This window comes from Herpailurus yagouaroundi, unplaced genomic scaffold, assembly GCF_014898765.1.
Source record: "Herpailurus yagouaroundi ecotype Mexico unplaced genomic scaffold, PumYag 186, whole genome shotgun sequence".
Classification (NCBI taxonomy): domain Eukaryota; kingdom Metazoa; phylum Chordata; class Mammalia; order Carnivora; family Felidae; genus Herpailurus; species Herpailurus yagouaroundi.
This window is the reverse complement of record NW_024412417.1, coordinates 12648573-12674020: the sequence shown is the minus strand read 5'-3', so window position 1 is coordinate 12674020 and position 25448 is coordinate 12648573. Positions and strand designations below refer to the sequence as shown.

General features: G+C 41.2%; 1 protein-coding gene across 3 annotated transcripts; it reads left to right on the top strand.

The window, feature by feature from the left end:
- On the top strand, positions 1 to 8993 carry ZNF706 (zinc finger protein 706). 3 transcript variants are annotated; one of them, XM_040494141.1, is made up of 4 exons: positions 1 to 215; positions 3890 to 4026; positions 5960 to 6067; positions 6768 to 8993. In XM_040494141.1, the coding sequence occupies exons 2-3, from the start codon at positions 3892 to 3894 to the stop codon at positions 6053 to 6055; spliced, it is 231 nt and encodes a 76-aa protein (XP_040350075.1). In that variant the 5' UTR covers positions 1 to 215; positions 3890 to 3891; the 3' UTR covers positions 6056 to 6067; positions 6768 to 8993. The 3 variants fall into 3 exon arrangements, with proteins under 3 accessions (XP_040350075.1, XP_040350076.1, XP_040350073.1); XM_040494142.1 differs by lacking the exon at positions 1 to 215 and adding an exon at positions 333 to 567; XM_040494139.1 differs by lacking the exon at positions 1 to 215 and adding an exon at positions 1576 to 1600.
- The last annotated feature ends 16455 nt before the right edge of the window (positions 8994 to 25448 follow it).

Sequence of the window (25448 nt, the reverse complement as noted above, 5' to 3'; positions counted from 1 at the left end):
AGTGGCCTCCCCCCAGGCCGAGGCGGCGGCGGGCGCGCGCGGCGGCGGGTTCGAGGCGCGGGCTGTTGTGCTCTCCGCTCTCCTCTTTCCCCTCCTTGGCGGGTGGAGGAGGCCGAAGCGGTGCTGGGCGCGCTCCCCCTTGCTCTCCCTCCGGCCACCTCCCCCGGCCCTCTCGCGCTGCGCGGTCTCTCCGACACAAGACTGTCCCGGCCCGGGTGAGCGGCAGTGGGGGCGGCGCTGACGCCGCAGGACGTCCGGGAGCCGGGGTGGGGGCCCGGCGGCGGGGTCGCCGCGGGTCGCGAGGGGCCGCCGGCCTCCCCGTCTCCCAGGCGGCGGCCCGTCCTGTCCCAGCGCGGGCCGCGGGCAGGAGGGAGAGCTCGGGCGCCTGCCAGGCCCTGCAGGTGGCCGGGTTGCAGGCCGCGGAGCGGAGCGGTAACCTTACCCCTTGGCGACAGCAGCTGGTCGGTTTCTCGAGGCCCGGGCTCCCCGTGGCCGAAGGGGCCGGGTTTGGGGCGGCCAAAGCCTCGGGGAGGCGCGTCTCGGGCCGGAATCTGTGCGGAGTGGCGGGTAGGTGGGGGCTGTGTGGCCGGACCGGGGAAGGAGCTCCCCGAGGCGGGAGAGGCCGGTTGGGAAGGAAGGTGGGCCGGGCTGCAGCTGGGGTCGGTCAAGTGTTGGGTGAGATAGACCTTACTCCTGGTGCTTTTCTCTACCCTCGGTGAACGGATGTAGTTAAAACGTGGGGGTCAGGATGTTGATCACTGCCTGGGCCTCTTCGTTTCAGATGGTTATGGAGAATGATCCTACTTCCTGGATCGAAAAATCTTTTCTTACTCAGTTGTTTGGGTTTTAAGAGGATCTTAGGGGGCACTCCTTACTTGTTGCCTCCTGTAAAAAGCTCTTCATTTTAGAGCAACTCTTTATTCGTTCTACTTCCCTCTTTGCAGCCCTCTCGGAAAATTGCAGTAAATAAGAGTAACATTAAAAATCTGCGTTTAAGGTATTTGTAAGTGACTTGTTGCCCCTGAGTTTGTCGTATGTAATTAAGAAGTTGTGCTTAAGATTTTGTAGAAAATTCGATTTGGCTTGAGAGCATTTCTTAAGTTGAGCTGTCCAAAAGCAGGTGGCTTGTTCGTTTGCATTTCTGCTTTCAGAAAGGAAATTAATGCAGTGAGTTGTTGGAAGTTAGGGGCCTACCCCACGCATGTAGACGGTTGATTCGATTTCCTTTACGGGGTGTTCAGTTTTGTGTTTTAAAAATAAGAAGAAGCGACAACAGCCTTTATACTTATCAAAGCTTTTATGGTTTTATTTACTACTTTAGATGACAGTGGAAAATAGGTTAAATCTGTGGTGTAATGTTATATTTTAGGAGAAGTGCTAGGTGGAAAAGTTAAAAATAATATTCATCTCATGACAGTGTACAGAGCACTGCCTGAAAGTGGTATCAGAATAGCTAATATCTTGTAATTATCAAAGAAATTTCAGGACTCAGTGGCATTAAAACAATTGAGGTTACCCGCAAAATCAGTGTTAGCATGCATGGCAGACATTGTGTAGAAGAGTTCAGAAGCCTGAGAGGACTGAAGTATTCTAACATAAGGTACTGATACAACATGTTATACTAGACTGGGATACATAAAGATTGCATACCTATTAGCATCCGCATCATACTCAAGTATCTAAAAACGGTTTCTGTGGGAACAGGTTTGATACGCTGCCATAACATTTGTAGTTAAATATACTTAAAATCATTCCGTTTGGCTTGGAAATAATAAATATTTGGCTTTTGAAAAGCGAAAATGGAAGTTTGGTGTTCAAGGACTAACACATCTGGTAATATTTACCATTATATGGGAACGGGGTTCTTACATTAGGCTAGCATACTAAAAATTTTTGTAGTTTGTTAAAATAGCTGGCTTTTTAGAAAAGCATTGAGTCTCTTCTATATTTTACTTGACTTTCAGTTCAGTGTTAAATACTAGTGGGAACTTGTCCAAGCAGTGTATTTATGTATTCAGTTTCCCTTTTTCCTTTTTTCGGGAGAACCTCGTGTGCTTCCATGAAATGCTTTGATTTTATATTCATTAACTAATTAGGATCCCAGTCAGAAAAAGCCAGTACTGTTTTCTGGTTAGAGGTGATGTAGGTCCATGTTATGTTCATGCCCTGCAGTGATTTAGAAGTTTAAAACTTAATTGCATTGCTAGTCAAAGCTGTACATAGGAATTCTACTTAGGACCCAATTTCAATATATTTAAAAGGTAGCTGGGGCTCCTAGGCCCTTTAGGAGCAGGTTTAACGTGTGTTGCCCAAAAGAAGACTTTAATGTTTTTTTATTAAGTTTTTATTTTAATTCCAGTAGAGTTAACATGTAGTGTTATATTAATTTCAGGTGTACAATATTAGTGATTCAGTAATTCTATACATTACTCAATGCTCATCATGATGAGTGTTTTCCTTAATCCCCATCACCTATTTTCACCCATCCCCCTACCCACCTCTGATAACCATCAGGTCTTTATAGTTAAGAATCTGTTTCTTGGTTTGAGAAGCCTTTAATTTTTTTTTTAAGTTTCTGCAGTTCTTCTTTTTTTTTTGTTGTTTTTGTTTTTGTTTTATAAGTTTATTTGAAGAGCAAGCAAGAGCAGGGGAGGGAGAGAGAGAATCCCAAGCAGGCTCTGTACTGACAGTGTGGGGCTTGAACTCAATAACCGCGAGATCCTGACCTGAGCTGAAATCAAGAATCAACCAACAGCCACCCAGGTGCTCCAAGAAGACTTAAATTTAATGAAAAAGTAAAAGTAACTTTTTCAGTGACATTTATTTTTAACCCATTTAGCTTCATTTCAGACTATCAGTAGTAAAAAGTGGTACCTTTCATTTTTGTAAAGGTACCTTTACCCTTTTTACAAGGTTTATTCTCTCAATTGGGAACTAATGTAATCTTGTTTAGTAATTTCTCCAGCAATCCTGCAAAGATCAATTGTTTAGAAAGATTTAGAATAGCATAGTGGTTTTATGTAACCTGAGTACTTAGGAGAACAGTTCCCACTGCTCTTAGGATCTCCTTCAGAACCTTTAGATGACAGCTCTAAATTTCTCTTAAATTGTAAGAATCTTAATTCATGACAGTTAATACTAGAAAGGGAAAGTACCTTTGCAAAGTGATCAAGCAATTGCTTGGGGAAGAGTGCTAAACTTTTTTGGCAAAGTTTTGAAGGTTACGTACGGCAGACTGTACAGGTCTTAGATGTACAGCTCAGTGAGTTTTTACAAGTGAACACACCTATATAACCATCACCCTGATCAAGAGATAGAACGTATCAACTGCCCTCCGTGCGCTTTTTTCCCAGTCACCACCTCCTAGATTAGCTTTGCCTGTTTTGAACTGTATGCGACCCGTATGTTGTGTCTGGCTTCTTTTCTTTAACACTGGATACGACCCTGTTACTTGTAACCATAGTTTTTTTCTTTGTGAATGCAGGTAGTATTCCATTGATAAGTATACCACAAGTTATGTATCCATTTTATTAACTGGAATTTGCACCGTTTCCAGTTTTGGAAACAAGTACTCTGGACATTCTTGTACTGCCTTTGGGTGGATATGTACATTTGCAGTTCTGTTGGGAAATGCAACATTTCTGTTGGGTGGATATGTACATTTGCATTTATATCGGGAGTGGAATTATTAGGTTTATAGAGTACACCAAAACAGTTTTCGACAGTGGTTGTACTAATTTATTCTCTAGTAGCATTGTATGTGAGAATTTGAAAACCCATACATTTTGACTGACAGCTCTATAAAACTTAAGTCTTCAACTCTTGAGAGCATTACCATACTTCGATTACTCGGTATTAATCACTCTAATGCCTCAACTTCTGTTTTTAGATATGGCTCGTGGACAGCAGAAGATTCAGTCGCAGCAGAAAAATGCCAAAAAGCAAGCTGGACAAAAGAAGAAACAAGGACATGACCAAAAGGCTGCTGCCAAAGCTGCCTTAATATATACCTGCACTGTCTGTAGGGTAAGGGGAGTGGGACGGCATAACCCTCCTGTGGACAGTTCTTTGCTTAGACGTTGCCGTATCGAGGTTAAAGTTTTGCAGCCATGGCAAAATAGATAGATTGGAGAGCCGCTTATTTTAGGTTTCCATCTTCAGTTGTCTCTTCCATAAATATTTTTTTGAATGGCTCCCGTGGCCAGGCACAGTTCTCTAGGTGTTGGGGGAAGGGAGTGAACAAAGCAAAGTCCTTTTCCTCGTGAAGAATAAAGATGTCTTCTTCAGGGCAGATACTACACTTTGAACTTTGTAAGAAGTCAGATCTACATTCTTAGTTTAGAGCTGTACGAGACACAAGCATACCCCTGGTTATGTAATTGTCTTTTTTCTTTACTAAATTCTTAGGAGGTCTGCAAAACTCTACGGAGTATTTTTACGTTAGGGCCTTTCCTAGAATTCATATGTTTTATTAGATTTGAAGAGTAGTCATAACAACTATTGAGTGCTTATCTGGCGTTCTACACGTATGAGCACATTAATCCCCAAAATCACCCTCTGAGATAAAGGACTTTTATTATTCTCATTTTATAGAAGAGTAAACTGAGCCATGGGGATTAAATAACTCATGCAGGGTCACCCAGCTAGTACAGAGAAGAGCTGGGACCTGAAGCTGGGCAGTCTAGTTCCTGAGCCCACCCTCCAGGCCACCATACCACACTTCCTTTCAAAGAAGTTTTTCTTCAGTTCCAAGCCAGTTTCTTTCTTGCTTTTTTGTTTAAGCTCAGCACCTTTGAAGTTCGTGAATAGAAGTGCCAAAGGAAAAATACATAGTGACGGTGGCCCAGTACATATGCATGTATACATATGTATATGTATTTTTTTTCCAAAGCCCCACACCTTGGTAGGGTTGTGGGAAGGGATCTTGGTAAGACACGATTCCAAAACTAAAGTTTATCATCTGAAGGCATTACTGATGAAATTGAAGTTTCTAACTACATGAAAGTTCTTGTTAAGAGAGGAAACCTATTACATTAAGTATCTTGTTCATACTGAGCTTTGAGACACTGAAAATAATGCAAGTGAGCAACTTTAAATTCTCTTGGGAAAGAGACAGGGTAAAAGTAAATTTCATTAAATTACTGATGAGTAAATGCTTCGATTTGAAAGTACTACAGTAGGGGTGCCTGTGTGGCTCAAACATCTGACTCTTGATCTCCGCTCCTGAGTGGGATTGAGCCCTGCAGTGGGCTCTCTGCTGACAGCACAGAGCCTGCTTGGAATTCTCTCTCTGCCCCTACCCCGATTGCACGCCCCCCTCCCTCCCCCCCCCCCCATACACACACACACACACACACACACTAAATAAGTAAATCAAGTTTTAAAAAATAATAAAAGACCTAGAGTAGTTCACCTCTTTAAACTCCCAAAAATAGCCAAAATAGCCAAAACTTGTATTTCGTGTTTTGTTTAACTGCCTGAGCAAGAGAATAAATTACTGAAGGTCCTTGCCTAGGGAAGTTGGTGTAGTGTAACATTTGAGAACTGAAGTACAGTATGAGGTTGAAACAGGTCTTGGACAAATTACACTCTAGGTTTTAGTTTCTTACGTGAAATGAGGAGTAATAGTAGGAACTAATTTAAGATTACTGGGAAGGTCCTATGAGAATTCAGGTAACCTGCTTAACATAATGTGTTAAGTAAATGTTACCTCTTGTTTCCTGTTAAACAAGCGGAATCCTTTATGTAACCCACCTATTCTCCATATGTGAAATACGGTCATACGTTAGGAATTTCTTTGTTACAAGGTCCTTTTTCATATGCCAGCCACTAGTTGCAGGAACTTCAAAGTATTTTGAGACGATTGTCTCTCGTGAGCAGGCTCAGGATTTGAAAAGTTAACACATTTTTATTTCATGAATAAGGTCTAACTCTTTTTTTGCACATTTTTTAAAATTAGACACAAATGCCAGACCCTAAGACCTTCAAGCAGCACTTTGAAAGCAAGCATCCTAAGACTCCACTTCCTCCAGAATTGGCTGATGTTCAGGCATAAAGTTGTTTACAGGTAGTTGACCTTTTGTCTTTTCATTTGTTAATGTCAAGGTTGTATACGAGAGCAAAATTATCTTCTGTAACTGAAATTAATGTCTACCTTTTTTCTAGCTGAGATTTTATTGCTTCCCCTTTTTTAAGTTAGTGTTTACCTTCACAACTGTTAAAAACCCATTTTCCCAAACCAGATCTTCTCAATGCCTTTGAAACACCCAAGTTTTTACTACTGTAGCCCAAAATGGGGGGCTGAGGTGATGCTGGCCAGCTCTGGTCCAAGAATGGAAGAGACTTACCAGCCTAAAGAAAGTAACTATTACAAAGGCATTTGAGGGTCTTGCTCCCAGAAATGATGCAGAACAATGTTCCTGAGTGCCTTGTTGCAGGTATTTTAGAGTGTTTAACAGAGCTTCTGAATGCATTGAAATATGTAGCAAAATGTGGGCTTACACTGTATAAACTTGATAGTGGCTTGAAAATAATCAGTTTACATTTTTTGTGTGGTTTTTGTTTTCCCTAAGTGGTGGTGATGGTGTGAGATAACTTCCTTTTTAAAGTAAATTTATCAAAGATTTGTGTATAAAATCGTTGACAGATCCATCAGAATGACTTGGTAGCTTATGCATGTGGTGCATTTTTCTTAGACATTTGAAATGCATATAAGTGGTATTTGTGCAATGCTTACATTCACTGAAAATTCCATTTATGTTTTATAGGTGAATTCACGACACCTTTGGCTCTTCTACTGTCTCAGACCTTAGGTAACAAACCTGCAGCTGCTTTTCTAACAAACTGTTGATCAGCAAAAATAAAGGGGCTACAGAAACACTCATTTTTATGCTGTTCCCTTTTGGGCTTCATGCAAAGACAATTCTGTGTAAATGTACAGTTGACTCTGATTTGGAAATCTGAAAATCAGTCCATCCTTGTTATAAAAAATTTTTTTACAATTGTAATTATATTGATGTTCATATTGTGTAAAATAACTCATTTAATAAAGTAGTACTTTGATTTTACAACATCACAGGATAAATGGTTCTAGAAATTCTGTTCTAACCTTCCACATTATTTGCCTTATAAACATCTAATGAATTTGTCAGCTAGAATTGCAAGCGCAGTTCCTATCTCCCTTTCTCAGCTCAGTGGCAGGTTCGCTAGTTACGTTGGAGCAGACTCATTCATAGTTTTATTGGCAGCTGCTGGTCTAGGTGAAGAATGACTTACCTGCTGCCTTAGTATATTACCACCATGTGTCATTTCCCCCTCTGATCATTTCCTGTGTTTGAGGTTGGAATATTTTAGCCTGCTGTGTGACCTGGCCGTAGCTGCCAGCCAGGTATACCCTCTAGATAACTGACAAATTCCTAATGTGGTTGGATTTTCAGTGAGCCCTTCTGAAAGAATAGGTTCTGGAGTATGTGCCGTAACGAAATAATCCAGCTTTCGTTTAATACAAAACCTGATGGATCACATGTGAACTGGTAAAGATCTATCTTATATAAATTACACCTATGGATTCTTTCACAATTCTTCAGGTTCATTAATTTGAGATTAAAACTCCAAATTTGATGGAATTTATTAATAATTTGGCCAACTTTATGAGTGGTTTTCCTTAATAGGAAGATCGGAATGACTTGCTGCTGGGTTAATTCCCAGAACCTTCTCCCTCCTTTCGTTTGTAAGTGAATGGTTGGTTTTAGAAGTTTACTTTGTACTGGTTCCTGAAATCAAAGACTGTACAGTATGATTTGTCTGAACTAGAAAAGTATTAAAATAGGCCAATGTCCACATTCTTTTGGCTCTAAGGATGGGGAAGTGGGTTGGTTCCGATGGATGAGGTATATCCCATCCAGTTAAGGAAGACTAATTTTAGGGTCCTTCTAATTTGCTTTTGTCAGCTGTTAGCTTTACTAGTGAAACTGCTTTAACTCGGTTTAAAATTTGAAGTTAATATAATAGGAAGAAAACGCAACTATTTACTGGTAATTGCTTAGAGCCACGAATCTGATCCTGTGGGTCACAAAGCGCGTTCCCTCTTTCTGCTGTAATTCATCACTGCATTTGTTTCATAGCTGTGCGTGTTCTGCCCACCTTGTTTGACTTCACTGTAAGTTTAAAATAAGATATTTACGAGGAAAAGCTTCAGTGGTGATAGTTTCTTAGCAACTTCTGTTACGTTCTCACTTTAAAATAGTCTTTTTTTTCCGTGTAATTTCCTGAGTTCAGATTTAATATCTGTTGTTTCCTAATATGTTGGTTACCAGAACATTAGAATTTGCCTGATTGCTTGTGGTGGGTATTACAGAAGTTCTGGTTAAATTACAATTTAAAGGTTTTTAAAAGTGCTTTGACCATATGTATGTTTACATTTAGTAACAAATCATTTAAAAACCATTCACAAGTTTTGGTTTTTTTTTTTTTTTTTTTCATTTGTTTTACTGGCTGTAATTCAGAATAAAAGCTTTTTGTTCTTGTATTTAACCCTTTTTTATAAGCAGCTGAAGACACCATATTTCACTTTATATCTCAGTGATAGGAAAATAGCTGCATTGGTCTTGCATAAGACATTGATTCTCATACTTCATGTAAGGATTCTTAGTTACAATCCCTTCTTTATTATGTTTGACTTAAATTTGCTCTAAGGGGAAAATTAAAATTCTTAAGCATCCTCATTATTTAATTTGAAGATTCTCTAACAGACCACAGCAAAGTTCATTATAAAACTTATGGTGTCTTCAAAGACTTTATAAAATCTGAGACACTGAGAGAGAATGGGTCCATTTGTATTCTGTATTTCCACTAATTGCCAAAAGGAATGGGGTTAAGGTTCAATTTGTTTCATTCTACTTCATATGGATCTACATCCCCATGTTTAACTGACACACTGGGGCTCAGTTGTGTGCTGTAATGTCTTATTAAAGAAGATATTAAAGAAAACTAAACTAGTCTAATTTCTTCTACATTCTAGGAGATTTTTATATTGCCTCTTCCCATTTTTTTTTTTTTTTAATTTCTCAACTCAGAGTTGCCTCTTGAGTGTAGAGCTCAGTCATTCTAAAGGCAGCAAGAGATTTCTTTCATTTCTCATTGTTTTTCCTGAAGTTGGGTCTATTTTAGGTGTACAGAATACTTAACAAGGGAAAAGGAAAAGGTTGTCATTCTGAAGCCTTCCTGTGTAGAGTAAGTGTAAGTTGTTGGAAGGGAGAAGTAATTGGCTATTAATGTAAAAATAATACTAAAATGAAAAATGTTTAGGTCAATAAATTGAATGGGTAAGTCCTTTAGGACACAGACTCCAATTTGAGATAACACTTTGCTTTTATATTAAGGCTGCTGCATAGCTAGTTAATCACATCATAATGCAAACTTGAGCTATATGTAGCATGAATAAAATAGAATTTCCAATGTTACTATTTTGGCGAAAAGAATTCTTGTGTTTCATTTTTATTAGTATGTGGAATATGCTCCATCTGTTTTAAAATGCAGTTAATATCAAAGCCTTTTTCTAAAATACAGTGATAGCCACAGTCCAAACTGTAACTAAAATACCATATTTAAATTTAATCTGAATAATTTATTTGTGCTAGAATTTTCATTTTGGGGAGTTTTTGGTTTGGTTTGATTTTAGTCAGACGTATACTTTTTTGAGTGTATAAAAATGAAGATTAACACTAGGGGTTGTGTTTACTGAAATCTTTCAGGCTTCCCTAATTTTATCTGTTGTAAATGTTTCAGAAAAACCTTAGCCCTTCCTACGTGTAGATTTAATAAAACATCTATATACTTTATTGAGAAAATAGATGTTTTATTAATGAAAGTTCAACCTGTCATTAGTTGCAGATTACCATATTGAACTGAAATGTCTTCTATTTTAAATGTTCTTTGGGTAAGCTTTTTACTGAGTTACCATCTTTTTGGATTTTTTAATTTTTGGTTTCGAATAGGCATTCTCCAATTTTTTGTACATAGTAGGGCTCCAAATTTAAAATCTGCATATATGGAGCCAGACTTTAATCATTTGTGTCCATATGGGCATATCTGCAATGTGAAGTAACTATGTTAAAATCCTATTACTTTTCTCATCATTTTTTATGTATACACCATCATTGTTTTTATAGGTGATATCATTAGTAAGCTTAGGTTTTTGTAGACCAAATAAGTACCTTACTTTGTCACTGTCTTCAGTCTTATAAAATTCTAAGTGTGACTTGCTTTTTGGATTCCGTATTATTAAAATTTTAATTAGTAAGTAGGCCATCATAATATTTCCTCTACAAGAATATAACGGTGTTTCTCAAAATTAGATTTACAGTTAGGGTGACCATGCATCCTGGTCTGCCAAAGATAGTCTTGGTTTAAATATTAATTTAGTACTAAATATCAAATTTAAACTAGGTATTAAGGTTCTTCATTATAAATCTTAATATTACCTCCTTTTACTTACACATGTCGAGCAGTTTGTTGGTCACTTGTCAAACAACCAAGGTCTTTTTTTTAAAAATGTACATTTTTGGGGCACCTGGGTGGCTCAGTCGGTCTAGTGTCCGACTTTGGCTCAGGTCATGATCTTGCGGTCCATGAGTTCGAGCCCTGCATCAGGCTCTGTGCTGACAGCTTGGAGCCTGGAGCCTGCTTTGGATTCTGTGTCGTCTTCTCTCTCTGCGCCTCCCCCGCTCATACTCTGTCTCTCAAGCATAAATAAACATCAAAAAAAAGGTTTTTTTAATGTACATTTTTTTAAAAACCTTATGGCACCCGTACTGCTTAGGTTTTGTCTTTTAAAGTGTTTCCATCTATTTTTATTTAAGTTTGTTGGTTGGTTGGTTTTTTAAATCCTACGGAGACTTAAATATCTGGTCAAATGAACTAGATTCCAAAACCTTGAAATGCCTTTATTCACAAGCACTCATATGAACTTAATATTGTTTGTGCTGAGTTGTTCAGACTTTATTTTTTTTTTTAGTGTTTATTTTTGAGAGAGAGACACAGCACGAGCAAGGGAGGGGCAGAGAGAGAGAGGGAGACACAGAATCCGAAACAGGCTCCAGGCTCTGCACTGTCAGCCCAGAGCCCGACGCACGGCTTGAATCCATGAACTGCGAGATCACGACCTGAGCCGAAGTCGGACGCTTAACTGACTGGGCCACCCAGGCGCCCCACAGACTTCTTTTCTGATCATCTTTTCACCCAAAGGACTTAAGGAAAATGTCCAGTTGGGATTAGAGGTACTGCCGCTTAGTACAGAACATTTTTACTGAGGAGGGAAGGGAGAGCTGCAGTCTTGGCTGCAGGTTAGGTGTCCCCTGGGCTAATAATAGCAGTGAGGCAAAGCTTGTGGTTTTTGATACAGAAAGTTTTAAAGGTGTAGTATAAAGGCATTCTCATCCCCGTGCCCAGTATCAGTTTATCCTACTGTTACAATCTTAAACATTACTGTGGTGTGTTTATCACAACCAAGAAACCAGCATTGGTATTTTACCATTTATATTACCATTACCAGTTTGTCTATTAATTTTTTTTTTTTTTCTTAAAAGATCCAGTCCAGAATACCACATTGCACTTAGTTGGCATTCCTCCTTGGTCTCTTGCGGTCTGCAGTGGATTCTCAGTCTTCTCTTTGTTTTTCATGACCTTGACACTTGAGGTGTGTGGCAGCATGTTGTATAATGTTGCCAGCGCGGATTTGTTTTTCTCACGATTGCATTAGGGTACCAGGTTTTAGTGAGGAAGACCACAGATAAAGTGCCCTTCTCGTTGCATCCTGGGGGAAGATGATCCCCACGTGACATCATGGGTGATGTTAGCCTTCATGGTGAAGGTGCTGTCTGCTAGGTTTCTCCACTGGAAAGTAACATTTTTTTTTCCCCCTTTTTTCAAAGTCCAGCCCTTAACTTAAGGTGAGTGGGGATTTGGCTCCACCTCCTGGAAGGGAGTATCTATGTGTATTATTTGGAATTCTTCAATATGGAAGATTTGTTCTTCCTGTTATTTATCCATATGCACTCTTGATATTATTTATTTTGTTATTCAAATTAGTTCAGCTTTGGCCAGTGAGAGCTCTTTCAGATTGGCACCTGTATCCCTTTCACATGCCCCCTCTTTTTTTGATCATTTCCTTACTTTTTACTATAAGAATTGCATGCTCATCTTGTATTTTCTCTGCCCTGGTCCTCAAATGAGCCATTTCTCCAGAGTCCTGAGTCCTTTTATTAGAGAATGGTGTTTAAAAACCGAGATCTGGGGGCACCTGAGTGGCTCAGTTGATAAAGTGTCCAACTTTGATTTCAGCCCAGGTCATGATCTAACAGTGGGATCAATCCCGGCATCAGGCTCTGCACTGAGCCTGCTCGCACTCTCTCAAAATAAAGAAATAAACTTTAAAAATAAATAAAGACCAAGATGTGGCCACTAAGTAGGAGGTTGTTGTTTTAAGTTACCAGGATATTTATTGAGAATAATACATGTGAAATTGCTTTATAAACTGTAAAGCATAATATAGAAGTAATTCATTATCATGAAAGAAATAAGCAAAGGTCAAAAAAAAAAAAACCAAAGGTCCTTTATCTTTAGAAATTAAAATGCATTTTACATAATTTTAGGCTATGGGGTTAAGTGGTGTGTTTTATAAATAATAACTTCTACAGGAATCTATACAAGGGAGAAGACTTGTGGGTTAGAGAGGTTGATTTGTGCCTGGAAGGCGGGGAGTCAGCTGGGGAGGAGTGGGAGTAAATGGGGGGAGTCCAAATGAGGGTGGCTGAGTGAGCAAAAGTTCAGTTTAAGTACATAAAGTTTCTTTGAAAGAAAGTGAGTAGGCCAGCCAGAGCATAAGGCTTGAGAATGAGAGCCTTTGAGCCCATGGGTGGGAGTAGGGAGCAGTCATTAGAATGGGGCCAGACTGCAATGTGTGCACATCATAATAAATAGTTCAAATTACTCCCAACGCCGTCAGGACACTTTCAGGGTTTGGGGGCAGGAGAGTGACACGATGGTAGGAAGACTCACATTTACCAAATATTCAGTTGGTGCTTTTTATTTTTAATAGAGATCTTTTTACAACTTTTTGGACTTTTTTTTTTTTTTTTTAACAGTATACTGTCTGTGGTTTCACTCTTGATCATGCGAGTTCATTATGTGTGCAGATTGACAGGCAAAAATTTTGTCCTGCTATAATGCAATGATACAGCTGGGCCCAAAGAGCTGTATTTTGAGATGTTTGCTTGGCCCCAAATGGTCCCAGACTACAGTGTATCTCTACATGATCCTTTTTGTGTTCTGCTTCATTACAAAAATAACATCTTCAGTGCGTACAGAAATTGGAAGAATATAGTAAAGTTGGGTTTTATGTAGTTGCTTTTTGCACATTATGTTTTCCATGTCACTTAATATTATAACAGGTGGGGTCTTTTCATGTTACAAAGTTTGTATAAGCCATTTTTGTGGCTATTTAATGATCCATGCAGTAGATTTGCTATAGTCGGTGTTTTTTCTTATGTTTTTAGATTCCACTAAGTTTGTACGTTAGGTCAATTCAGGAAGTTGCAGTAAGAAAACAACCTTTCATGTTTCTAGAGCTTATTTCGGATCCGCATTTTGTTCTGTTATTTCATGTTTCTGTATATGTATATGGATTTTCATAGTAACAAAAGAGATTGTATTTAAGTCTTGTTTTGAATAGCCAGGAATATTTCTGATAGGAACGGTTTCTCAACTAGGATAGGAGGTTGTAAAACATTTAAGGCGGTAGTTGAATGACCAGCAAGAAAGATGGCAGCATTAAGGTTCACATTCGCCTCTGCTTTTTCCCAGCTGAGTGAATGTGGACAGGTTACTTCACCCTTCCGAGCTACCGTATCTTGTCACATTAGGAAACACAGAACCCAATCTCTACCTCAAAGGATGGTTCTAACTTAAAGAGAAAATGACAGACAAGTTCTTACGCAGTCAGTTGGTGCTCAAGAACTTAGCTCTCTTCCCACTATCTTCCTTCTTTCTGCTAAAAGTTAGTACGTAATACGTCTCACACACGCCCTTCTTATTTTTTCCCATTTCTGCTTGTGTATTTTCTTACTGAAATAGCTTTTTTTCCCTCTAACTCCAGTCTCTTCCTGTGGAAATGCAACCCATTCTTCAGGGCTCAACTCAACTGCTGATATTTTTCTGAAAAGTGTCTCGGTTTCTGAAAAGCAGTAAAAAGGAATGGGTGTTGGAGAGCACTACCTCAGCAATGTCTATTTACTTGCTATGTATTTTGTAAAAGGGAAACAAACCCAATATGATGGAGCCCTGAAGGGGAACAGGATTTCCCTGGGTCTTCACTTGGCCCTGGTCAATCACAACTCAGAAGGCTGTAGGAATTTGCAGTTTGCCAGTAAGTCTGAAGCGCTGTCATTCTTAATTTTTTTTTTTTTTTTAACGTTTATTCATTTTTTGAGAGACCGAGTGAGACACAGAGTATGAGCCGGGGAGTGGCAGAGAGAGGGAGACACAGAATCTGAAGCAGGCTCTAGGCTCTGAGCTGTCCACCCAGAGCCCGATGTGGGGCTCGAATTCACAGACTGTGAGAACATGACCTGAGCCAAAGTCAGACGCTTAACCGACTGAGCCACCCAGGCGCCCCTGAAGCACTGTCATTCTAGGAAAGTAATACCAATGAGAAGCTATTCTAAAAAATATAGATAGGTAATCTGTCTTGATTTTCATAAAGCACAAAAGAGGATATCAAAGAAAGGATAGGATTTTAAATTTTCTCATAGTCTCTGGGTAATTAATTGCGTGCATTAGCTTTTAATTGTGAATCCCCTTTTCCTCACCGGCACTGGTTTTTGTGTGTAGCTTTCTAATCTCTTCCCCCAACTACATTTACTTTCCCTGCAATAAGAAACTCAGTGGCACAGTTCAAGCCACATCCCCGCCTCTGAAGCTGTCAGGTGTTCCCACCACATGAATATACCCCCGTGCTGTGGGACTGACAAGTCGTCTGCAGTCTGGTCACTGCACTTCCTGCCAGCCCCTTCTGCTGCCCTGTCTGATCCCATGCTGTTCCTTGAGTGACTCTCACTACCCTTTCCCTGCGTCCACATGATTTTTCTGTCTCTTAACTAGTGTGCCATCTTTCTCTTCCATTCTTTCAAGTCCTAACTCTAACTTTTCCTGGCGCCTAGGGTCACTCTTTCTAGCTCTCCAGTCTCCTAGGATCACTCTTTCTAGCTCTCAGCCACTTGGAATAGTCTTTTATCTTTCCAGCACGATGTATACTGTTCTTACTTAGGATTCTTAGGAACCAGGAATTGTCTCGTTATGTGCCTACTTGAATGTTTATGATGGAGTATGCAACTGTTCATTACCTTTAAGTGGAATATTCCCTGAATTGTAAGAAGTCGTTCTTGTTGCTCTTGTGGATTACTTTTAAAATTTTTTGGATTTCCTTTTTTTAGATTCCTAAAGTCATACCGAGTGCTTGTTACAGGCAGTGCCATACATGTGGAATACTTCATGGTTTTCAAAGTCGTTTTTCTTTTTTGAAATGCACACAAAACATGAAGTCAAGGGACAGCTTGATAATACATCTTAATTTCATCAGGGCAGAGTAATGTAATATAAGTGGACTTAAGCTAATTTTGAACTTCTGTACTGATACGTTTAATAGATGTTGTCAACTTCCATAAACCTCTGTCTTGTTTAGTTTAAAGTGTGTGTGTGTGTATTAGCAGTTTGCAGGTACCACAAAATATGGAGGGAAGCCAATAGAGAATTACAGTTCGGAAAGATTTTAGGCTGAAACACTAAAGTGACACCAACAAGAATTAGTTTAAATGGAATAAACGTTAAGTCCAATTAGGATTAATAAAAATCATATTGTATGAGCCTAAAATATGGACAGAAATCTGTCTTTTATTTTCTTTCTTTTTTTTTTTTTGTTTTTTTTGATGTGAGAGCCAATGTGTTTGTTATAGGCACATTTTGAGTCATACTTTGATTCAAATAGGATTTCCTTGCTTTAAAAGGTGGGAATGCAGCCTTACTTTAGGAGAACACACATAATTACACACAGTGTTCCTCATTCATTGATAGCCAGTTTTCATGTGAAATTGGTGTTTGATTCTTGGTGTCTTTGTTTTCGGTGTTTTCAAATGGAACAGTGCTTGGCTAAATTCCATTCGGTGGGAAAAGAGGTTTAGTATGTTGAGTTGACTTGAAGCTATGTTTGCAAGGGAGGCACTTGGAAAGTTGTTGATTGTTCTAGGGGCTGGTCTGGAAGATCATGGAAGTCATTACCTGACTGTAAGAAACGTCGTCACAATGCTGGATCTGGCCCAGGAGCAGAATGACTGGTTATGGACTGAGCTTCCCTTCCCTCAAGTTCTTAGCAAGGCAGCTGTCTGATCATGTCTGGGACAGCGCAGCAGGGCTTTCTGGCACGTGGAGGGAGGTAAAGTAAATCAATTCCAAGATCCCTTCTCATTCAATAATCCTATGATACCAGGGCATGCACAGTGCAGGAGCTGTGTAGGTAGTTCTGTACTTTGAGCAAGTTTTGTCAAGAGAGAAATAGAAAAAGTAGTGGGAAGAGCTACTCTTATATTGACTTATTTTAACATAAAAACCACTTGATCTTTAATTTGTCCTCATCTTTCTCAGATGTTTATAAGCTTTACATGGGGAGAATGTTGAGTCAGGATAGGTGTCCGTATGTCTTTATCACATTTGGACTTGAGATGTACATCCAACTATAGGGTATATTTGTGTTCAGTATTTTAATAGGCTCTTAGATCTCAAACTTAGTTTAGAAGTGTTTCTTTTGGGGGCACCTGGGTAGGTTAAGTGTCCAGCTCTTGAATTTGGCTCAGGTCATGATCTCATGGTTCATGAGTTCAAGCCCCACATCGGGCTCCACACTGAAGATGTGGAGCCTGCTTGGGATTCTTTCTCTCCCTCTCCTTCCTTTCCCCACTCACTCACTCTCTCAAAATAAGTAAACTTTAAAAAAAAATGCTTATTTTTGTCACCTGGTGAATGGTATATAATAATATATATATAGTTTAAGTCAGGACTATTCTTCATGTCCGTGGACTCCAAACTTCAATTATAAAATTATGTGAGTAAAAAAATTCTTGACTGGGGCACCTGGGTGGCTCAGTCACTTAAGCATCCAACTTCATCTCGGGTCATGATCTCACAGTTTGTGAGTTCGAACCTCACGTCAGGCTCTCTGCTGTCAGCCTGTCAGCATAGAGTCTGCTTCAGATCCTCTGCCCCTGTCTCTACCCTTCCCCTGCTTGTGCTCTCCCAAAAAGTATATAAATATTTTTTAAAATTCTTGAATATACACTACTAATGTATTTATAAATTATATACATGTGTGTTCGTTGTAATTATAAAGCAACACAAAAATAGACCTTAAATTAGGATGAGATGAAAAAATTCTTTTTCTTTTCTGTTTTTTAATTGTGGTAAAAGACACATAACAAAATTTACAATCTTAATCATTTTTTAAATTTACTTATTTTTAAATTTATATCCAAGTTAGCATGTAGTGCTAAAATGATTTCAGGAGTAGATTCCAGTGATTCATCCCCTACATATAACACCCAGTGCTCATCCCAACAAGTATCCTCCCTAATGCCCCTTACCCATTTAAGCTCATCCCCCCATCCACAACCCCTCCAGCAACCCTCAGTTTGTTCTCTGTACTTAAGAGTCTCTTACGTTTTGTCCCCTTCCTTGCTTTTATATTATTTTTGCTTCCCTTATGTTCATCTGTTTGGTATCTTAAAGTCCTCATATGAGTGAAGTCATAACGATACTTGTCTTTCTCAGACTGGCTAATTTCGCTTAGCTTAATACCCTCTAGTTCCATCCATGTAGTTGCAAATGGCAAGATTTCATTATTTTTGATTGCCGAGTAATACTCCATTGTATATATATACACCACACCTTTATCCATTCATCCGTTGGTGGACAATTGGGCTCTTTCCATACTTTGGCTATTGTTGATAGTGCTGCTATAAACATTGGGGTATGTGTGCCCCTTCGAAACCTGTATCCCTTGGATAAATACATAGTAGTGCAATTGCTGGGTCGTAGGTTAGTTCTGTTTTTAATTTTTCTTAAATTTTTTTTTTCAACGTTTATTTATTTTTGGGACAGAGAGAGACAGAGCATGAACGGGGGAGGGGCAGAGAGAGAGGGAGGCACAGAATCGGAAACAGGCTCCAGGCTCTGAGCCATCAGCCCAGAGCCTGACGCGGGGCTCGAACTCACAGACCGCGAGATCATGACCTGGCTGAAGTCGGATGCTTAACTGACTGCGCCACCCAGGCGCCCCTGTTTTTAATTTTTCGAGGAACCTCCATACTGTTTTCCAGAGTGGCTGCACCAGCTTGCATTCCCACCAGCAGTGCAAAAGAGATCCTCTTACTCCACATCCTCACCAACATCTGTTGTTGCCTGAGTTGTTTATTTTAGCCATTCTGACTGGTGTGAGGTGGTATCTCGCTGTGGTTTTAGAAAGAACATTTTAATAATTTTTTTCCAACATCCCACTGAATCGTATTAGCAGCTGGAACACACACACCTCACTTTTTTTTTTTTTTCAGTATATGAAGTTTATTGTCAAATTGGTTTCCATACAACACCCAGTGCTCATCCCAAAAGGTGCCCTCTTCAATACCCATCACCCACCCTCCCCTCCCTCCCACCCCCCCATCAACCCTCAGTTCTCAGTTTTTAAGAGTCTCTTATGCTTTGGCTCTTTTCTACTCTAACCTCTTTTTTTTTTTTTTTTCCTTCCCCTCCCCCATGGGTTTCTGTTAAGTTTCTCAGGATCCACATAAGAGTGAAGCCATATGGTATCTGTCTTTCTCTGTATGGCTTATTTCACTTAGCATAACACTCTCCAGTTCCATCCATGTTGCTACAAAGGGCCATATTTCATTCTTGTTGCCACGTAGTACTCCATTGTGTATATAAACCACAATTTTTTTTATCCGTTCATCAGTTGATGGACATTTAGGCTCTTTCCATAATTTGGCTATTGTTGAGAGTGCTGCTATAAACATTGGGGTACAAGTGCCCCTATGCATCAGTACTCTTGTATCCCTTGGGTAAATTCCTAGCAGTGCTATTGCTGGGTCATAGGGTAGGTCTATTTTTAATTTTTTGGGTAACCTCCACACTGTTTTCCAGAGTGGCTGCACCAATTTGCATTCCCACCAACAGTGCAAGAGGGTTCCCGTGTCTCCACATCCTCTCCAGCATCTATAGTCTCCTGATTTGTTCATTTTGGCCACTCTGACTGGCGTGAGGTGATATCTGAGTGTGGTTTTGATTTGTATTTCCCTGATGAGAAGCGATGTTGAGCATCTTTTCATGTGCCTATTGGCCATCCAGATGTCTTCTTCAGAGAAGTGTCTATTCATGTTTTCTGCCCATTTCTTCACTGGGTTATTTGTTTTTCGGGTGGGGAGTTTGGTGAGCTCTTGATAGATTTTGGATACTAGCCCTTTGTCCGATATGTCATTTGCAAATATCTTTTCCCATTCCGTTGGTTGCCTTTTAGTTTTGTTGGTTGTTTCCTTTGCTGTGCAGAAGCTTTTTATCTTCATAAGGTCCCAGTAGTTCATTTTTGCTTTTAATTCCCTTGCCTTTGGGGATGCACACACACCTCACTTTGGAAACCATTGTTCTTTGGCATAGAACTTGGGACCTTGGTTTCCCATTTGTTTTTAAGCTGAAGAGCTTCTAGCAACTTAAGGATGCATATGGATCCATAAAAGAGTAAAAGCAAGTGAAATGTATAAAGGGTCCACGCTGCATATAAAACATGCAAAGCCTGCAAAAAGTATAAGACCCAGTGTACCCTTGAAAAAGTAGACTGGTAGAAGGTACACGGCAGCACTTCTTGAGTAGTTAGCCCATTTAGTTTGGAATGTGACACTGTGACTTAAGACTGAAGAGAGAGATTTTCCTTAATGTGCATAATGGTGATCTTTGAAACCCTAGAAATGGTGTTTATTTCTAAGGCAGTATATAGTAAAAAGAAAAAGCTGTGTGTAAAACTTTGGAAAGCCTTGCCATTTGGAAGATGGGTAGAGAAGGAGCCAGGAACAGTGACTAAAAGAGCAGGTGACAGGGACACATTGAGCGTACCAGGATACTATGGGCTCCGGGAGTCCTGTGAGAAGAGTGAGCAAAGGCCGGGCAGTCAGAGGCGCGAACTGCCATCATTCAGTGAATGCCTGCTTCGTGCCAGGGTGTGGATTAGATGCATTTCTGAACTGCAGCGGGCGTCATCCCAAATGCTGCTCTGAGGTCAAGGAAATGCGGTTTCGGGAAAATAAGACGGGTTAGAACCTGGGTAGCAAGGAAGCAGATGTAGACCACTGACTTGAGAAGCCCAGGAAGTGTCCTGTGGTAAATGTCCGTACCTAAGTCAAGGCTTCCTTCAGAGAGGCCCGGAGCCCTGATGGCCAGGGAAACCTGATTGTAGTTCGGCACCCGTGCTCGAGCTTAAAATGTACTTGGCGTTGTCTATTTTTTAGGCACAACTAGCTTAATTTATATTTAAAGTGTTGGCATAAAATACTTAGAAACAAATATGCCATATTCAAATATAGCATCTTAACCGACGTTTTCAGTGTTTTAGTCCTCGGTGACATAAAATGTACTAGTCATTCTAGGTAGCATGAAAATAGAGGGATACCAAGTTATCGATTCATTTATTTAGGAATATATTGACATTACGAGACTTATTTTAGTCTTTTTTTTTTTTTTTTCAACTTATATTTATTTTTGGGACAGAGAGAGACAGAGCATGAACGGGGGAGGAGCAGAGAGAGAGGGAGACACAGAATCGGAAACAGGCTCCAGGCTCTGAGCCATCAGCCCAGAGCCTGATGCGGGGCTCGAACTCACGGACCGCGAGATCGTGACCTGGCTGAAGTCGGACGCTTAACCGACTGCGCCACCCAGGCGCCCCTTATTTTAGTCTTTTAACTCAAATGTAATAGTGGTTATTTTCTCAGAAAAACTCCCAGAAGTGCAATTTTGGAGTCAAAGGTCTATACACAAGCTTCCACCCTGGCTGTCCTTTGATGTGGGTAAGGAGGCCATGCGTCCCAACGTGTTTTGCGTGGACAAATGGCAGAGGAGCCGTTCGGAAGCTCTTGTTAGCGGTGCAAGGAGGATATTTTTAAAATCTATGTTAAAGTGTTTTTGTAAAGTCTCGAGCCCTTTGAGGTGTAGGGCAGTGGTTCTCCAAGACCGTGTGCGATGTGCTGGTGTGTGCTTTCACGCTATGAAAAGCAAGCTGTTAACTAGTGATTGCTGTAAAGTACCAAAGCTTGTAGACTCTTTTATGAATTAGAATGGTTTCAAGACTGTCTGTCCCCTGCAAGAACACCACTTAGTAGCATTTCAGCATGCTTTCTTCAGAGGGGGAGAAAGAGCTCGAATTACATGCAGCAGGTGGAGAACCACACATATAAACTCTAGGTATGCCTGGTTGTCACAGATGCGAGTGTGAAATCGCATGTGCATCATAGCAGGAAGAAGATAGTTAAGAGTCACTGATGCGGGGGAAATCGCCTAGGTCTGTGTCAGTCGGGCGAACTTAGATTTGAATCTATCCCTGCCATTGAGAATCTGAGTGACTCTGAGCAGTAAACTCACTGCACATCTCTGAATCCCACTGTTCTCGTCTCTGAAATGAGGATAACCACCAGCTATTACATGGTAGAAAGGAAAAGCCTCAAACGTGGCCCTTGGCCATCTGACAGGTAGCAGCACTCCCTGGAAAAGGAGGTTGTGCAGATACATTCTGGCCCAGGGCGTCCGGTGTGGATAGGTGCAGATATTCAAAATATTTGATGCTGTTTTGTGTTTTGAATGGATAGGTGGTGGGAAATACCTGTCTTAATTTGGAGCTTTTCTTCCCTTCCCTTGTTCTTTACAGTCTGGGTGGTGGTAATTAGTTTGTAGATAATAAAAGTAACTCGTGCTTTGTGGTAAATCATTCAGTCCGTACAGACAGATGGAAATAGAAGCCCCTTACTTTTCCATCCACACTGTGAAACTGGTTTTGTTTGTTGGTTGGTTTGGTTTGATCGGTTTGGGTTTCAACTTCCAAATTCAAAGTGCCACTATTTTTTAACGGTTTGTTTGCACTGTGTAAAGGGGAAAATCCCATGACCAGAGTCACCCTGCTCAGCTGGGCCTCTGTGATTTAAAACACCTTGAAAGCTCTAACTACAAAACTCACCAACTCAATATAAAACCGGATTTTAATCGGCCCGCCTTGTGAAAGGCTCTAATTGAAGAGCCGGCCACTTGAGGGAAATGCCACAGCCCACTGGACACGCCCTACGTGAGGGAGGCCTTGCCTCCAAATCCACTTCCATAAGGGTGTTTGGTTGCATGAGCAAAGAACTTGAGGTTTACTAGTATTTTGTTGTTTTGTTCTCGAAAGTCTAACTACAGGCCTAAAAGAATTAATCTTCCTGTTGTGGGATTGATGTGACTACCGTCAGATCCCTGGGGGAAGATAGATTACAAGGAAAACTTGGAGTTTCAAAGGAAATGGTTTTAACGTACCAAGACCACGGAGTGACGCTTACGTCGAAATACAGAGGTTTGCCTTTCATATTCTAAGCTAGTTCTTCATTAACATAACTTGATCTAACGTGAAATAAAAAGTTCAGGGTCAAACGTTTTCACCCAAGAGGTTTGAAATTAGGATCCAATTAACCCGTATCCAAAGCTGATTAGTGGCTGTACCAGTCTGACCAGCCCTGCCACTTACCATATTAAGATGCTTCTACCCAGTAGGGAATAACTTAACCGATTATCCCAAATGATGCCCACTCCTCAGCCACGCTGTCCCTCTGCTTTCCGTAACCTCCTTCTGCCCTACCAACAAAAGGGATGACAGAATAGGGGCCTGGCAGACCCTGCGGCAGCACTGTGGCCCAGGACCTGTCTGACCAGCCCGCGCCCCACCAGTTGTTAATACCGTATTCCGAATGTTCGTCCCTGTGTCAACAAGAGCTGAATGGCACAGCAGCGATTAATCCACAACCAACATTTGGCAGTTTTCCCCTTAAGACTGAACAGAGGAATGTGATGTATGCTTTAAATGGTCAAATGCAAAACCGGGAACGGCAAATCTCAGGGGAAAACCACACGCTTGCTTAACTCTCGTAATTCTTCTGTATTGTCCTCTATTCCTTCTCCCTTTTCCATCTACTCAAATCTTCTCTTATGGCAGCCTGAGAGGACACTGCCCCATTTTGTTTGGTCCATGTATCATTGGGTCTTGACGTGGGTACCTCGAGTCGGTCAGTGTCAGCTGTTCTGTCAATGACGGGATCGCTGGCAGTGTTGATCTTACTGAGCTACTGTTCTAACACTGAGATCCACTTATTTTTCTTCTAAGGAAAGGCAAAATGTAATTCTGCCCTGTGGCTTACTGCTGCTACCAGATGTTTTATTGACCTTTCATTAGCCTCCCAAAGATCTAACGGTCTATTCTTTTCAGTTCTGATCATGTCGAGGGGGATGATTGTTTCTTGTCATTTGGGAGGAAGCAGTATGGTGTGAGAATTTAGAACGTGGGCTCTGACCTCACCTGTGTTTGAGTTTCAGCCCTGCCTTTTCCCTTTGTGACTTCAGGTAAGTCACCTAACCTGGCCAGACCTATGTAGTCATTGGCAAAGTAGGGACAATGATGAGAGTTAGTTACCTCTTAAATGGGATGTAAGCACTGGGTGCTTAGAGCGAGTGTTCAGTAAATGTTAACCATACACAATAAGCAGTCTACTTTTCTGACCCTGGCAGATAAGCCACTTGAATGGGAAAGTCACTTGATTACTCTGAGTTTCAGAAAATGGGAAAGCACCTATAGGACAATTTGCTCAGCAGTTGCCGAGTGCCTTTATGGGACATGATAATGGACAAAACAGACCATTGGTGTTCATGGCGCTTACACAGAAGTAGGGCAAAAAGGATTGATTTTTCAGCCAGAGAAGGTGAAGAAATGCCACGTATACAAGTTATAGAGCCAAATGTGCTTCTCCCTCACAAGAGAGTAGGTTTTATTCTCCACAACACGAGTGAAGCCTTCTAGGAGCTACAGAGACAACGTCAATAGAACCAAACAAGGGCCAGTAGTTAGTGACTTCATTTACTGAGGGGTTTATAGATGCCTGCGTATGAACCTAACGCTGCCTGTCTGGATCACGGGCCTCAGTTGTGCCAGAACTGACCAGGTCAGCCAGTGGTTACCTATTCTGCTAGCTCCTGTGGGGACAAAGGTTAAGTGACATCTGGAATGTATCTGGAGTGATCTGGAACCCTAGGTGGTAAACCAGAAGTTCCGGGGCACAGGTGGTGTTTTTTTTATCTCTTCTAGTTGAAGGTCTTGCCTAGAGGAGGTATGGGAAGGGAGCAGATGGTTTTACACACAGTATCAGGTAAGAGTTTGTTTTTCGGGACTGCGGTTTATAGTATCAATATTTCAAGGCTCTAAAGGGGCACCTGGGAAACTGATGCCAAAACAGGACTGGAAGTGCAACAGGGTACGGGACATGCCTGTGAAGGACCGAGGGAGAGGGTAGGAATATTCCTGGAAAGCCTCCAGACTACCAGGCAGTTCTCACGCCTGTGAAGGGAGAACTGATACGAAAGGAAGAACTGGGGAGAAGCGTCAGACTGCCACACAGTCCTGAGAAAGCTTTCTGCCAGGCCAATGGGGTGTTCCCCTAAGCAGAAGTCGCCCGAGAGAGGCCTCCTGTGCAGGGGAGGGCTGGGCAGTGGTTGGGGGCCGGGTGGGCAGTGGGTAGAGGGTGGCCCCAGAAGGAAGACCGCTGGATCCAAGGGGCCACAACTGGGGCTGTCAGCTGGGTTCCCATGGCCTAGGAGATTTGAGCAGCACGCTTTCACAGGTGCCAGAGATCCTACAACCGCATACCTTTATGGGGAGCTGTGGCATATGAAGGTCGGTCCTTAGGAATCTGTAGACAAAAGACCCACCTCTGGATCATCATTCAGTACCAATCAGCCACGTATCAGGGCCTGGGGGTGCAACCATAGGCTTGATAGACAGGTCCTTGCCTTCATGCGGTTTGTAGTCCGCTTGGAACACAGGTATTGTGAAAGTACCACAGGTGTGCCCTTCTCTAGATAGGTGGCCGTCAGATTCCTCTCAGGAGGCCAGGTAACCTCGGCCTTGCAGGCTGAGGAAACAGCAAGTACAGAGCCCGGAGGCAAGAAAGAGCCTAGCCTGTTCTAGGACTGGAAGGGCCCCGTGTGCTGGAGTGAAGGGAACATTCGGGATGGTGTGGCATGGGATGAGGTTTGGAGGTGGGCAGGAACCAGATAAGGCAACGTTTTGTCACCTG

What these genes read in the sequence shown, in the direction of transcription:
- ZNF706 (XM_040494141.1), top strand. Translation starts at nt 3,892, where the DNA reads ATGGCTCGTGGACAGCAGAAGATTCAGTCGCAGCAGAAAAATGCCAAA. An exon ending in ATACCTGCACTGTCTGTAGG is followed by an intron (nt 4,027 to 5,959) that starts GTAAGGGGAGTG and finishes TTTTAAAATTAG; the next exon opens with ACACAAATGCCAGACCCTAA.